The sequence below is a fragment of the Ruditapes philippinarum genome, unplaced genomic scaffold, assembly GCF_026571515.1.
Source record: "Ruditapes philippinarum isolate M1 unplaced genomic scaffold, ASM2657151v2 ctg342_1_1_1_1, whole genome shotgun sequence".
NCBI lineage: Eukaryota > Metazoa > Mollusca > Bivalvia > Venerida > Veneridae > Ruditapes > Ruditapes philippinarum.
In genome coordinates, this window is record NW_026862072.1 from 94,871 (window position 1) to 111,737 (window position 16,867).

Here is a 16,867-nt window from a genome sequence, read left to right on the forward strand (position 1 = left end):
ATCTAAAAGGTTTACCCTTTAAAAAACAAAAAAGCCCCTTAAAAAAAGAATAAAATTTTTTTTTATTTTTTATAGAAAAAATTAAAATTTTGCATTTTTGTTGTAAAAATGGATTTTTGGTTTAGATTTTTAACGAAGAAAAAAGTGCCAATGTAAAATATTTGGGTTAAGGGACTTTTTTATGAAAATGTAAACATACAGTGGTATTTTGACATCCATACAAAATACCAAATCACTGTAAATGTACTAATTGCCAAACTGCAAAAGTAGTAAAAGATGGCTCAAGTATATGGCCATAGAGTCACTCTTTGAAAGTTTAACATGACACTTTAAAGAAAAAGATTTTACATTTAAAAAATAATAGCATGTTTTTTTTATTATTTTTTTAGAAATTATGGACTTTACACATAGCTATACTGTGAAGTGTAAAAGTAACCCTTCTACACTGAAAATCAACCAAACGGTAATGGTCATATGGCAACTTCCAAACTTTCCTGATGGAGTAAAAACCTTAGGTTCTTATTTGAGTGATATCTCAAACACACAGGGCTCAATGAATTCTTTTCAAAGGAAAACGAAGATAATGTCAGCAAATGAGGTATACATACATTTGAAGGCAACGAATGGGTAAAAACCAATTCAAATCATGCCAAAATAAAATCACCTTAATCCACGATTGTTAGACACACTAAAGCAAAATGTATCTTTGAGTTTTCTACCCGCCTCCGTTGTCGAGGGGTTAGTCAATGACTTCTTATCCAGTTACCTCTCTGGGTGGGTTCGATCCCTGGGAAATGCTTTGGTAGCACGGAGGAAGGTAGTCTAGTACTGGTGTAACTCTCCAGGAACGATGGTTAGGAAACAACCCGCCTATATGACTGAAATACTGTTGGGAAAAGGCATAAAATGAAACAAACAAACAAACAAAACCTACCTGCTTATAACCATTGCACTAAGTACTGGTACCCAGCCATAGTAAATAACATGGTTTGTATAATGGTTGTGTAGAGATATATAGATCCACAGGGGTGTCAATAAAATAAATAAAACCACCATCACAGGGGCTAACCAAGGTTGAGTATCTAAAAATAGAAATGATTAAAATAAGACAACACAGTTATCATGGCATTTTATTTTATGGAAAAAAAACAAAAACATTCAAAACTAAATATATAAATATCATGTACAAAAAATTTACAAGAGAAACTACATGTATATTTCAGATTTTGTTAAATGTAAAATTAAAATTGTTTTAAAAATATTAAGGACAAAAATATTTAGATTGTTGAACATACAGCCATTTCATCTCAAATTCAGTTTACCACAAAGATCAAATACAAACATGTACTACAAAGAGACATTATAATAATGTGTACTTTTAAATGTGTACTGCAAAGTTTAAACACAAATACATTTTAAGACAGTTCCAAAAAGCATAAGATACAAGTATGTATTTTGAAGATCAATTTCAACTTTGTACATTAAAAGTTCACATAAAATGTGAATTTCAAATTTAGAAAGACTGACAGGTGTAGACAGGTCATAAACTAAAATTCACACAAGCTTGACTACAAAAATCTAACTTTTATAATTCATACATACATAATGTAAATATGGTAATTTCATCTAACGCAAACTTACTTATAGATTTATATAATAAACAAGCCACTCCAGATAACAACGCTAGAGTAGTGAGGTCACCAAGACTTGCTGCTATGGGCGTGGCTACATTGTCAGGGTTTATATTGCACCGCCTTGATAATAAAACCACTCCCACCATTATAGCACCTGTAAATATAACTCAAAATTAGAGAACATAATAAAAATCACTGTTTAAGTGCCAATGTTTAAAATGTCAAACAAACACTGGTAAAGTCTAATGAAGAGTTTTCAATACTACTGGTCATCGTCAGCAGGGCTAACATAATCTGATTTTGACATACTTTTCTGTTTTATCTGAAGCATTTCTTTCCTTGTCCACATGATATTTATTAGGTAAATCCTATGTAGATTTACACTTATATGTACAGGCTGTTGAACAACCTGGTCAATACAGAAAATTATGTCTATAAACTTCAGATGCCACTTCAATATGAGAACTGAAACAGATGCATTGAATAGAACTTGTATTACTTTATTCAAATCTTTTATATATGAGCCGCATCATGACAAAACCAACATAATGGGTTTGCGACCAGCATGGATCCAGACCAGCATGGGCATCCGCGCAGTCTGTTCAGGATCCATGCTGTTCGCTTACCAACCCTATTACATGTAAAGAAACTGATAGCGAACAGCATGGATCCTGATCAGACTGCGCTGATGTCCTGGCTGGTCTGGATCCATGCTGGCCGCAAACCCATTATGGTGGTATTGTCGTGACACGGCTCAATTATGTTTTGTACACACACACTTCTCATTTGTGAACTGCTGTCTATGACTATTCAACAGTGTTCTATTCAAATACCAAATAAACAATAATGAATTTTCAGCTACTGTTATGTTAACTACCACTCTCCTGAAATTATTATTTTCCTTACCAAGAACGAAACTGGCAACAGCTGCAGTACACATACTACTAGCACATAGTAAGAGGCCGTGGTGAACATTAAACTTTCCTTCTGGTATCCAGCCCATCACCATGGCAACCACTGATGCTAGAAACCCTACAACTATAGCCTGAGCCTGAAAACAGACAAAAGAGTTAATAGTAAGCATGGTACCAGTCTATGATAAATCTTATCTCAATATTTCGGCCATTTCCGTCAAACTTGGTAAAGGACCTTAAGCATTAAAGCATAAATGCACAGAATGGATATGGTATTTTTGGTCAGGCTATTTCAATTAACATGCCAATGATATAATTTGTGCACATCCTCTTCCTCTTCCCCTATGTTTTCATTTCTTTTGTCAAATTCTTGAAGCATGCAGACATAAAAAGTAGTAAATTTTTTTTTTAAACTGTTTAAAAAATAATGCTGAATTTAACAAAATCTGTCGGGAAATGGCTAAGGGATTTTACAAACAAAAACTGTCTGCATACAGGCAGCAAAAAAATGAAACCTGCACATCAACACAATTTGATCAGACTCTATTAACTGTTCTTATTTTGTCACCTTAGTGCAGTAACAGGTTAACTCCTTATATAATTTTATAGGCGTTAATAAATTACTGCAATTAGGTGACGATTTGTTATCTAAAACCTTAAAGACCTATAATAAACAACTGATAATTCCACTCACTTAAATACATACAGCAAACAAAAGGTTACTTAGCTCTTTTGATATCTATTGACATTTAAAATCATGTACCTGAATCAGTGCCATGTTTCCACCTATCATTTTCCATTTTTCAGACTTTTTATCCATGTTACCTAAATGTGCCTGAAATATGAAAAATAATTCTAACATACTCATCTAAATTTTCATAGCCATAGTTTAAACATACATGTATTAAATTTTATTTCAGCTGGATTTCAAAACAAGTTGTTGCAACTTGTTTTCATCACTTTTGTTACCCACTTCCAGGTAACCGGTTTCATAAGGAACATGATTTGGGTGAGAATCAATTATCCCTGTCTTCTGAGGTACCCACCTTAACCACTAAGCTACTGCTCCCTTTTCAAATGTAGCTATTAATAGCTAATCCTCCTATTAAAACAAAATCCTGACATTAGGTACCACAAACCAAATTTCTCATTCCTAGTAAAGGAGGCACATTTACATGTATGTTACTATTTAACTATAAATTATTAAAACTTTTGTGAAAAGACCATTGTTGACAGCTTTCAAAAAACATCAATCTTATGCTTAAAGATCACAACTTATTCCTTTTCACTTCTGGTGAGCTATAAATAGAAACTAAGGTGAGCTAAAAAAGCAACATTAAAAATAGTACCTGTGTAGATAATCTTGAAGCAAGGGTCATTTCCAGGTTACCCTTTAGTCCTAGCAGTGAAGGAACTAGTACAAATATTTCCGAAACTTCCACAAATACAGGCCAGTGCTGGAAAATTTAATGAAATACATGTTTGCTTAAAGTGTACATTTGTACTTGTAAATAAAATAGATGAATAGATAAAATGAAAAGCAAATGCATGCCAAATGTTGAAGCGGAAACAGCGCTCTTCATCATATAATAGAGTACTGATGCCGTGACCTTGACCTCATGACCTTCACCTCTTACATATATAGGTCTTTCAAATGTCTTACAATGTAAAATATATTACTCTTACAATAGTCTTAAACACAATAATTTGCTGATATTTTCAGATTTCTTTTTATCAACTTTCTTGCATGCCTTATGATATATAATAAGTATGCTAAAATTGGCGGTACAATTTAATAAAATTATTTATCACCAACCTGGACAATATCTAGGACAATTCCTGCAAGGACCATTCCAAACCCTGCAATAATGTATGGCAGCGTCACCTGTAGACATATTTGTAAAGACGTTTCACCAGTGTCCTCTGTCACCACTATTTCTATTTCTACACCATCATCACCTGAATCACTTCCTCCTAACAGTGGCTGAGTATCTGTTCCATTCTCTATGAAACACGTTTCCATGGTGCCAGCAAGATTGGTTTCTGCTGCATTACTCATTTTAACACGAGTTCCAGTTCCTAGATCACCTTCTATAATTTCTCGATCTCTTCTACCACCGCCTCGGTCATCAATATCAACAAGATCACCACCGATCACTTCACCATTTGTTCCTTTGCTTCTATCTGAAGGCTGACTACGTCTTTCAGATCCATGATAACTTGTTTTTTTGCTATAATTTGGCTTAGGAATCAAAGCTGTCTCGTCTTCACTTGAAATAGGGGATTCGTGGGAATGAACGTAGGGTACCATTTTGGATTTACGGGAACGAAGGTTGGGGTATGTGTCTCCCTTCCTTGACATAATAGACAGCAATGCTACATCACTTACATTCTCTATTATTCTGAAACAGGATAAAATAAATTTACTTAACGGTTTGAACAACAAAATGGAAACATATGATATGCATGTATATATAATATGCCAGTGTATAATCATTAATGTAAAAAATATTTTAAGTCCTAATTTTTCAAATTAAATCTGATAAAAAAATAATATCACGCAAAAAAATAAATAAAACTCAGACATATAATTACAGAATCAAAAAGTACACTTTAAACATTCTGAAAAAAGATTTTTAACAAAACCCTTTGTATTCCACTCAGCCACGAGGTTTTAATAAAACTTAATTTTCCTTTCTCTTGAAAATACATAACATGTATGAAGATAGCTAAACATATATATTATTATTATTAAAGAGATTACTTCCATTGTTATTTCAAATAGCTGCAAGCTTTATATACCGTATGTATATTCCTTTTACTTTAATATCCTTCTAAGAAATCAGGTCAGTAATTTAATCAGGTCAGTCAAATTCAGAATCGTTTTTTTTAAGCACGCAAGTTTAAAAAAAATCAGGCATAAAACATTATTCTCTGAAAGAAACATACAGAACATTTATCAATATAAACGTCAATAAAACAACGTTTTCTTATATTCATTTTGTGCTTTCCATTTTTGTAAGTTAATCGGGGGATTAAACTGAATGACAGATTATATTTGTTTACATTGACAACTGTCCGTTTCTAAGAAAGGGCAACAACCAAGATAAGCGGTGATGTCTATACGTCGTATTGCCAGCGTAATTACTTGAATGCTGCTCGCCGTTATGCGACTGAGGCCCTCGAATTAATAATTCCAATATAACAAGAGCGCATGACTCTGGCAAACAGGCCAAATCGTCATTTTTGTTTGTTTACTGGGCCCTGTATGTATTGCGCATAGGTAAAACCGGGCTATAACAAGAGCGCGTGACTATGTTAACCCATGGTTTTGGCCCCGTTATAACATGGGCAAAAGAGGGAAAAATAGCCGATTTTATGCTATAATAGTGGTACAGTAGTTTTCTTGCAGTTAAGTTAAGTGAAAGTTGTCCAAGCGTTCATCAATTAAACAAATAAGGCAATATTCTAAGATTCAAGACAAATTAACAAACAGTTATATTGGCTGATTTTATGTCAGAAACTATGTCACATTCCTACCAAAAACAAATGGTCTTTTCTTTCCTAATTCTTGGACAGTTAATTCCAAATCAAGAAAGCTTTGCCAAGTGTGGTTATACCAGTTGTAAAATATGTGAACTGTAAACTGCTACTGTACAGAATGCCTTGTGAAGTTGTACTAAGACATTTTAACACATTTTTCAACAGAATTACATTCTGACGCAAATTGTGTTTTAATACTGTAAAATCATTATTATTCGTGGGACACAAATTTTTGTGTTTTTCATGGGTAGGTCAATCCAAGAATTTAAGATCCGACGAAATTTTATCCCAACAAATACTTCTTGCCATGTCTCTATTCTATATATAACAAATATGCATCGGCACTTTTCCGCCGATTTTTGTAAGTAAAATGCGCGGCGATTAAGTACAAGATTACTTTGCATTAGATTATTTTTTTTTTACAAGAAATTGAAAATCCATGAATTTAAGAACCCACGAAAATGCCAGTTTTGATAAAACCACAAAATTTCATGCCCATGAATATAAGTGAATTCGTAGTATTCATTTATTCTTAAAAAATAATAATATGCTTCAAACTGAGTTGGATTTTATTTTCAGATTTTCAAAACAATTATTTCCCTTTGTCTAACTTCTAGGACACATAATATATTTGTCCACAAAAATTATAATCAATTTTTTTATTTCAAAAGCTTTTTACTTCTACAGTCTAGTGTGCCAATACCTTTATATTCAATATACTTGGTTTTGATATTTTGATTTTAACAATTCTTTCACAACAAATATTTGTCTTTTGATAGCAATTACATGTAAATTATTAATAGTAATTTGAAAAAATAACAAAACAACATAGAGACATTTTCAGCATACTGATACAACCAACATAAAAACAAAAGATCAGATATGTTAACAGTTAATATACAATAGACATGATGCAGTAATTTACTGTACTATTAAATTTAAATATATCAAACAAATAGATCACCTAAACATTATACAATTCATTTTCAGAAGCATTAATTTTATACTATTCATAAGTAATTTACATCATTTACATTGGATTTTTAAACCATGCTGTATTGAAGTTAATCTAACAAAGATGCCGGGATATGCGATTATGCCTTTTTGGCACGAGCAGCACGTGCTTTATATGGTTTAATAGAATTTATATCCGAAAAGAATTCTATCCGAAATGATGATTTCTCCAAAATATACGCAAGAGGAAATCTTGAAACATAAGGCATTTGTAGGCCAAATGAGAAAATTTATAATATTTACATTTTATTAAAATGAATACATAAGTAGCTTACCGAGAAGTTTACCGAAAAGATCACTTTTGAAATGTTGTTTTGATGATGCCAACATGTCAAAATATTTTAAACTTCTCACGACTGCATCACAAAATGTCGCTGTCGTCTTTTGTTGCCCATAATATAAGTATGTAAATATTTTCGGAAATAGTTACAATTAAAATCTATTGAAAAAATATATGTAATTCTAAGATCAAATAATTCCAGTGTTTCCTAGAAAGCAGTCACTGACAAGTGACAAGACGGAATCTGACTTTATACTTTTACGGTAAAATATTAGACCGTGCCAATATGTCAGCGCCCATAAACAATAATAAATTGCACGCTTTTAGTATTTATTGATTGATAGACGACTTTAAAAGTAACATGGAAGGAAAAGCAACAAATAATTCTAAAATTCTAATGAATATCAATCCCGGTGTCAGAGGTATAATTAGACATTCAATTATCATTTGTCTTAATGACTAAAATTTATACAACATTTTAGTGTTATACATCAGAGGACATTTTAAACTAAGTCATTATCAGATTATAGATAACATTTTACACGTGGGTATTATTTTCTAAATTTTAGCCGTACACTGCGGGTTTCAGGATGAATATTATAAAATCACATTACACACCTTTAGCTCTTTAGTAAGAAAGACAAGGCGGCTAAGAATCATTAATTTGCTTATTCAAATTGTAAAAAAAGAGATAGGATCCTTTACTTTACCTGTTTACCTTTTTGATGTTCTGAGAATTGAAGATGATATTTATGGACTGTCCTTAAATTTATAGATAGTCTATAAATTCAAAGATTTTTCAAGCCATAATCTTACAGATATTTGAACAATGTGAATTTGCTGTTTAGTTTGACACAATATCCGCAGCTTAACTTAAGACAAGTTGTTTTATAATTTATTGTTTATATTTACAAAGGTAATGGGGTGATTTTATTCTTTGTTTTTATGATTTTTAAATTTTTGTTAAAAGTGAAAATTGAAAGTCATCATATTGTTCTGAATCTTACCATACTGTTACATTTAATTGTATACATGTACTGTAGGGGTGTGGATCGCTGGATAAGTGGCGATCCGCGCTTCAGCACTTGTGATTCACAAATCGAACCACAAATCTTTTGTTATCAAGACAAGGTCTATAAAAACATGAACATTAGTTCTGAAAACTTTATGATGTTTATTTTTCTTTAAACAATACTTTACATTAATTTCATTAAATATATATGCAAATAAAAACAGTGTTTAAAGGTTGAAAACTAGTGGCGCCAATATAACATTCCACCAGCAAAATTTACTTCCACTGTTTGGAAATACTTTGGTATTTCAATTGAAAATGAGAAAAAAGCAATTTGTTTTTACATGTCACGGCGATCTGAATTATACCTGTGGTACAACAAACTTGTCTTATCACATTAAAAGACAAGTATTTCCAAACATTGGTAGTGGAATTTTATATGGGCACAACTCCTTTTCAGCCATTGTTGCAGACAGGATGTGTGACGTCATACTCACATATTAAATAAAACTGTCTTTGATACATGTCATATTATTATAAATCTATACATAAGTAGGTACTAAAAATATTTATTAATTTTCAAGTAAAAACAGAGTGTTCAATAGAGATAAAATGATTCCTTTTATGAAACTAATGACTTCCTAGCTCTGCATCATTGTACATGTTTGTTGACTTTCTGTCTTTAATCGGCAAATTGTATTTTAATAAAGTAAATGTCGCATAATTCATACTCAAGTTCTATTTTATTTCGACCTTTAAAGTGTGAGAAACGGCGATTTGTGTAGTAAACAAATAAGATCGCGAACCACGATCTCTGGACTGACGAATATTCATACTCGATTTTTCATTTTGATTCATAAATATCCCAGTACTCTGACCTTATTCATTTAAACCTATGGTTTTGAATTTTAATGCACCTCCTACTATTTTCATTATTAATGTCTGTAAATTTACAGATAATGAAATCATTGTCCAAAAATTTACAGACTGTCTTGTCCGTAAATATCATTAAATCCTAGACCTGCTGAAAAAAATTATATTATTTATAGAGGTTTATTTTCTGTTTGCAGATACAAGTCTAATAGTGAACAAAGACATTAAGACACTTGAAGATCTGAGGAAAGATTTCAAACCAGTACAAAGCTCAGGTAAGAAAATCAACACTCTTTTTTTTTAATATTTGAATCATAAAAAATTATATTTTGTGTTTCTGAATCATGACTTTCCCATTACTATGATAGTCTATGAGAGGACTTCACCAGAATCTCACTAACTAAATTTGCAATGGAGCTCAAAATAATGCACTTTTAAATATGATTTGTGACTAAGCTTCATGCCATTATGTTGTTTTATAACTCAAAAGTTGTTTACTATGCAAGAAAGATACAAAAGTATTTTCATGGAACTCTACATGTAATCATTGATGATTAAGTTTTGTGAATACATTTGTATTTACAGTATTGAGCCAGGTGCGAAATTTTCTGCCCAAGTTAGCAACAGCCAATGAAGAATTACAGAAAAGATTGGAAGCCGATCCGGAATATTGTGCTGATATTGAACAAATAGATGACGTAGATGCCCCTCATATAGAAATGGTATGATTATGGTTTTATCTTACAATTTGGCTATATAGATTTTTTTGAAAATATATTTCAGTTTCATTAAATTTTGTCACCATATATATACGACTATAATAATACCATAGATTGAGCAACAAAATAGAGACTGACAAAACATCACAGATGATGTTAAACATCACAGATGATGTTAAATTTTTTTCTGACATTTTCTTTGTCGACTGTAGTTTTTCTTTTTACATTTTTTTTAATTTTCATTTTTTTTCTTTTTCTTTTTCAGAATTTAGCTTTAATGGAGGCAGATTATATTAGTGATGATGACAGTGTAGATTCAGACACCTCCAGTGATGATGATGATGATGATGATGATATTGATTTAGTGTGTGAAGAAGTGAATATAAACAATATGAAAATGCCGACAAGTGGCAAAGCAAACAAACTTGGTAAACAGTTGATACAGGCCATGGATGAAGATAGTTCTAGTGTTACTGAAGATTCATTAAATGAACTTAGTAAAACAGATGAACAGGGATAAATACAAAATATGCACATTCATTCTTCAAAATGTCAACTGGGATTCCATTGAAACCACATGCTTTCTGATGCTTCGCTTTATTAATAGCTTTTTTCTACTTCAAAAAATAGTAATATTTTTATTTGAGCAATCACAACTATGAGAGGTTTGGCATTCATTTTCATCATTGACAACAACTATATCAGTTTGTATATTAACAAATAAACAACTAAAATCAACTTTCCATTTCGATAATACAGTATGAAGATTATTGGATACTGAGCCATCCTCACATACCACCATGGGTATACTTTTCTTCCAAAATTCATTACCATTTGTTTCAAATTCAGTTAGTAATTAATTCGGAAGAGAAACCCGATAAGCACGCTTACACTTTTGGACTTCACGGTCAAATTCTTTCTTAGCCATAATGAAAACACCCTTTAAATGGTTTTTATTCGGTACATTGCAATTTTTCAACCAATTTCTTTCAGCTACACACATAGAATTCCATAGACAAGATTAAGTATTGTTCCACCAAGGTTTTCCAACCCTCAAGTTCTCTGAAAAATAATTAGAAAAACCATTTTTAACTTAGTACTTTTATATGATAATTTACTATATTCTTTTTGTCAGTGTACTGCATAAATAAGAAAAAGCATCATCAATATCTGCTTGGTTTTGCAAACTTTGTTCTAAGTTTAATACAGTAATGTGAACAGAATTTATAACATCATTTGTATTCAAAGAAAGTTTCTGGAATAGTTTTCAAGTAAACTAATCATATTCAACAGTATCATGAGCCCAATATATCATAATTTAGAAATTTGACACATTCTTCACTTAAAATGTAATTGTCACTGTTAAAACAGGAAAAGGAGTTGACCTATTTTCTGTAGTCTTGTTCTATCTGGCCACCATGACTTCTTCCACCTTGACCTTGACCTCTGTTACCATGATGACCACTGTTTCTATGTGCATGAGCACTTTCCTTACCACCTGACCACTGACAATTATTACAGCTGTCTGCACTCCTAGGAGTGTCATTTGAATTTTGTTGATGTGTATTGTTAGATTGAATAGAACCATTACTATAGGTGTCACTTCGATATCTGTAGTAATCTTGGATTTCTGTTTTCATCTGCACCATTCCTATGGCTGCCACTAGGATTTCTGTTGTCATTTGCACCATTCCTATGAGTGCCACTAGGATTTCTGTTGTCATTTGCACCATTCCTATGAGTGCCACTTGGATTTCTGTTGTCATCTGCACCATTATTATGGGTGCCACTGAACATCATTACCACTATGATTTATGGATCTTGAAACCATCATTTCTGAACCGTTTCCCTGACGAGCATCAAAGACATGATTAGATTCCTTTGAGCCATTATCTCCACAGTCGCCTCGATGCGGTTACCATGGAGAGAAATATCACTTCCTTTTTGTCTAAGAGCCTTGACAATCATGTTCATATTTTTCTTGGTTGTCCTCTATTCCAATGATTAGTCTTTATTAATTAATACATCCCTATACTGATTGCAGTTCTTCAGATTGTTTTTGACAGCCAACACTCGACTCCTGTCCTCTAAAGACTGGAATGATGCAATGTCATTACATGGTTTTTAGCTCACCTGCCACAAAGTGACATGGTGAGCTTTTGTGATCGCTTTTCATCTGGCATCCGTCCGTACATTTTTACTTTAAGTGACATCTCTTCCTAAACCACTAGGCCAATTTCATCCAAATTTCACAAGAATGTTCCTTTCTTAAGTCACCTTCAAAAATTGTTCAAAGAATTTAACTCTGGTTGCCATAGCCACCGAAAGAAAAAACTTCAAATATCTTCTTTTAAGAAATGCAAAGAGCTAGAGCTTGGATATTTGGCATGAAACATCTTGTAGTGAGTGTCTACAAAGTTTGTTCAAATAAAAGCCCTGGGGTCAAAATTGGTCCCGTTTCAGGGGGTCATTGATTTTCTGTATATGTTTATTCTTAAAACTTAAAAAATCTTTTTTTAAAAAACTCAAATAGCTAGAGCTAAGATATTAAGCATGAAACATCTTCTAGAGAGTGTCTACCAAGTTTGTTCAAATAAAAGCCCTGGGGTCAAAATTGGCCCGGCCCTGGGGATCATTGATTTTGATTTTATGTATATTGTAAAAATTTAAAAAAGGCTTCTTTTAAAAAACTCAAATAGCTACAGCTTAGATATTAAGCATGAAACATCTTCTAGTTAGTGTCTACAAAGTTTGTTCAAATAAAAGCACTGGTGTCAAAATTGGTTCTGCCCCGGGGGGTCATTGATTTTACTAAAATGTATATAGTAAAAACTAAAAAAAAATCTTCTTTCAAAAAACCCAAATACCTAGAGCTTAGATTTTTGGCATGAAAAATCTTCTAGTGAGTGTCTACCAAGTTTGTTCAAATAAAAGCCCTTTGGTGGAAATTGGCCCCATCCCGGAGGGTCCATGATTTGCGTTATTACATAATTATAGTAAAAACTAAAAAATGTTCTTTTAAAAAATCCAAATAGCTAGAACTTAGATATGTAAGCATGAAACATCTTCTAATGGGTGTCTACCAAGTTTGTTCAAATAAAAGCCCTTGGGTCAAAATTGGCCCCTGCCACGGGGCTCATTGATTTTCCTTATATTTATATAGTATTTGAAAAAAACAAAGAGGTAGAGCTTAGATATGTTGCATGAAGCATCTTCTAGTGAGTGTCTACGAATTTATTTTAAAAAAAACAACAAAAAAAAACCCCTGAGGTCAAAATTGGCCCCGCCCAGCCTGTCGTTGCTATTCCTTAGCCATTAATAGTTGGTTTGGTGAAAAGTCAACTTCAAGGGGTGCATTCCTATACTCTAGAATCAACAAATATGGATCTCTATGGCTTCCTGTGAATTTTTGAATATTCTTTTGACAATGGACCCTGTTTTTTCAGCGAGACTATTGCTGCCCCATTCCCTTGCAAAATTTGAGAAATTTTCTGCAGAGAATGGCAGGCTGTTATCTGTGATAAGTTTGTCACATATGCCGTATCTGGTCATATGGACTTTAAGTTGTCTTATGACAGTAGTACTTTGAGTATTTGGGAGAGCATCTACTTCAAAGTATCAACTGTTATAGTCTACAGTGACAAGATAGTCCTTGTTGTCAAATGAGAACAGGTCAGCGGCAATGTTTTGCCATGGTCTGTCCGGTATGTCATGTGACATCAAAAGTTCTTTTGCATTTGAATATCTGTGCTTTTGACAAACAGCACATTGAGAAATGTAGCTAGCGATTTGTTTTGCCATGCCAGGCCAAATTGACGGTCTCTTACCTTGATCCATACACAAGCCAGGAAAGTGTCGCAGTTGTTATAGCTCTGTGTTTCCTTGTAAAATTTGTATCTCGCAAATATTGGGTTAAGTTTTGGCTGGACGTAATTTCTAAACCTTGTGTAGAAGGTTTCTAATTTCTTCTTGTCCTCAGCGGTTATATCTCCCGATGTTTGGCGGACCTCTCTGCCTCTTTTTCCTACCCAGATTAAGAGATAGTTGACCTTTTGTTCTTTTCTTTTTTCCAACAATGGGCTGTTGAAGATTAATTTTGTGTGATTTTGCCATTCGTCTGGCACATTTGTACTGACCCAATTCATTTGCGGCGGCGGTATTCCTCCATTATTCAAACAAGTGTCTATATACTTTGTATGATAGCTTAATAATCCTTTAATTTTCACTTATTTTTTTAATCAATTCTTTACTTTTGACATCATGACTGTAATGTTTCTTTTTTTTTAACCCATTACTTCATGAGCATTTTGTGAAAAATGGCTGTTTTCATTGAAAAGTCTCCCGTTACAAGTTCAAATTGCTATAATACTATAAAAACTGCTTCAACACTAATCAAACTTGGCACAAATGTTGACTGGACCATTGCCCTTGCAACAACATGCTCAGGCTTAAATTTTCTGTTACCATGGCAACGAGGGGACATCTCAAAATTGCCAAAAATCACTATTTTGCGTTGATTTTTTCCATCAAAATTGATTTCAAAGTGCTGCAACTTCTCAATGGATTGAGATAGAGTCAAATGCTTTTCAGCGTTGGTTACACGTTACCTTATGATCAGTCTGGGGTCATTTACAGCCTCTCACAAGTCCAAAATTTTCTTGGCGATGAGGGGGACTCCGCCCCCCTTCCAACCCCCCAAACAGAAGGGGGCACATCCCCCTTCTGGCAACCCCCTGATGTATCTTTTGGTTGGGGGGCCGCGCCGAAAAAGAGGTCACTTTTTTTAACAACATTTCTCAAACAAAAACAAGTGTTTGGGGCCTAAATAAGGCATTTTTTCATCATTTGAGACAACAAAAAGGGGGTGGGGGGGTGGAAAAGGCGTTAAAAGGCGTGTATATGAAGTAATGGGTTAAGCATTAATGGAATAATACTGACATGTAAAGGTCAAGGTAAAAAAATCAAGTTGAACTGATATTATTACAGTCTCTTTTTACTGTTTGAGCGTCTTCATATGCAGGCCAACAAAAATGTCCCACTTTTCTAGGCGTTGACATAAACTTAACAACCAAAGTTTTATTTGAATTCACAGAGGACACAATTCCAGTATACCATTCACTTTTATCGGCTATGACAATATACTCATTTTCTTTTACCACATCATTTTTTGGCAAGTCTGGTTTAAGTTGATTTTCCTCATTGAAATGATTCTCTAACTCCAAACCATCTTCTTCATTGCACTTAAGTTCTTTTTAATTATTTTGCCTGCCATATTATCCATTTTTCTTTTCTTCCCTTTTTCCTTTCATTTGAGTCATGTCGGCATTAATTTCGCTCATAACACTTTTTTTTTCGGTGTTCATCTCTAAGTTGTTTTCCTCCTAAACAAGCCTTTTTAATCACATTTTCCAATTTACCCTATAGCAATTTATTCAACCAATGTATCATCTGAAGTCTGAGTGAACTGAGGAATGATAATGCGTTGAAGCATTTTGTTGACGTCCCTGGCTACTATCTACATCTCATAAATGAAGTTTGCAAGCCAAACATGCGCATCAAGATGGCATATGTTGGCAGGGTCCTCTTCACAATAAAAAGATACCAAAATTTCATTTATCATAAATATATACATGTTTATATAAATATTTTAATAATAACTAATATTTGATAAATATTTGTTGAATTTATTAATTAATTTATCGTTGCTCTTACATTCCGATTAAATTGACTACCGTTCAGCTGGTATGGTTTTATATCTACTTCTTTTGTAATGAAGTTAGTTTTGTATATCTACTTCTTTCGTAATGAAGTTAGTTTTGTATATCTACTTCTTTTGTAATGAAGTTAGTTTTGGATATCTACTTCTTTCGTAATGAAGTTAGTTTTGTATATCTACTTCTTTCGTAATGAAGTTAGTTTTGTATATCTACTTCTTTCGTAATGAAGTTAGTTTAACTTTGTCTCCACGTGATTTCAGTCCTACAGCAAAGTGAAATAAATTCACAATTATTTGAGTAAATTCTTGAGTAATTCTCAAAATTCACATTCAACAAATTTATAACAATTTAAATAAACAACCTAATATACATTTATATACATGTGTACATAAATATATAACACAATAAACAAACAAAATCACAAAGGAAATAAAAAAGAGAGAAAAGTAGCTCATACATATGGAAATATCTTGAGAAGTGTTCAGTAATTCGCAGATATATAACCCTAAACACTCAATAACAATTATGATAATGTCAGATTTCAGATCTACAAGAACAGCTCAGATTTGAGGTTTCACAGTTTCAAGGACTTTATTAAAGTCATTACGGTGCACAAAAATATAATTTCCTGGTTGTCTTAATAATTTCCTGGTTGTCTTTATTATTTCATCTCAGAGACTTAAACCCATAGTGTGCTACCCATAGGTCATGTTGGTCACCAGCTTAACCAAAGACCTCAGACACTGTATTGTGTTCAACCACTGTGCCTTTACTGCACCAGAACTTAAAGATGTTCGGAGGTGATCCCTGATTCATGTTCTTTTAAATTGATGCCGATATACCGATGAAAACCTAAAAGTACATGTGCCATGCAATGGAAATGAAGAATTTCCAGATGTTGTGTGTCATCACATACTTTCAGAACTTCATCACACCAATTGTCCAGAAGTCTGTCGGCCTATTTTTCATTACTTGCACAATCCCTCATTGTGAAGGCTCATTTTTGCCAAGGAGGTTTTCACAAATTTTTCCATTGTTCATTTTGGCATTAACATAAGCCAATTCCTTTATATGATTCTGTGTTACATAATGAATTGTCTCTGCAGTTTCATTATTATGCAACTCTGTTGGAACCTGGGCTGAGGACATCTTCTGATAAGT

General features: G+C 33.0%; 2 protein-coding genes across 2 annotated transcripts; one reads left to right on the forward strand and one right to left on the reverse strand.

Moving 5' to 3' along the window:
* Window positions 1-915: 915 nt before the first annotated feature.
* LOC132717840 (solute carrier family 41 member 1-like) lies at window positions 916-7,509 on the reverse strand. The gene is made up of 7 exons (XM_060701413.1): window positions 7,381-7,509; window positions 4,365-4,950; window positions 3,898-4,005; window positions 3,312-3,383; window positions 2,541-2,685; window positions 1,642-1,788; window positions 916-1,082 (listed from the first exon to the last, which is right to left on the reverse strand). Exons 2-7 carry the CDS (start codon window positions 4,908-4,910, stop codon window positions 931-933), a joined length of 1,170 nt encoding a protein of 389 aa, XP_060557396.1. The 5' UTR covers window positions 4,911-4,950; window positions 7,381-7,509; the 3' UTR covers window positions 916-930.
* Window positions 7,510-7,648: 139 nt separating this feature from the next.
* On the forward strand, window positions 7,649-10,645 carry LOC132717841 (NOP protein chaperone 1-like). The gene is made up of 4 exons (XM_060701415.1): window positions 7,649-7,807; window positions 9,468-9,545; window positions 9,856-9,992; window positions 10,255-10,645. Exons 1-4 carry the CDS (start codon window positions 7,747-7,749, stop codon window positions 10,507-10,509), a joined length of 531 nt encoding a protein of 176 aa, XP_060557398.1. The 5' UTR covers window positions 7,649-7,746; the 3' UTR covers window positions 10,510-10,645.
* The last annotated feature ends 6,222 nt before the right edge of the window (window positions 10,646-16,867 follow it).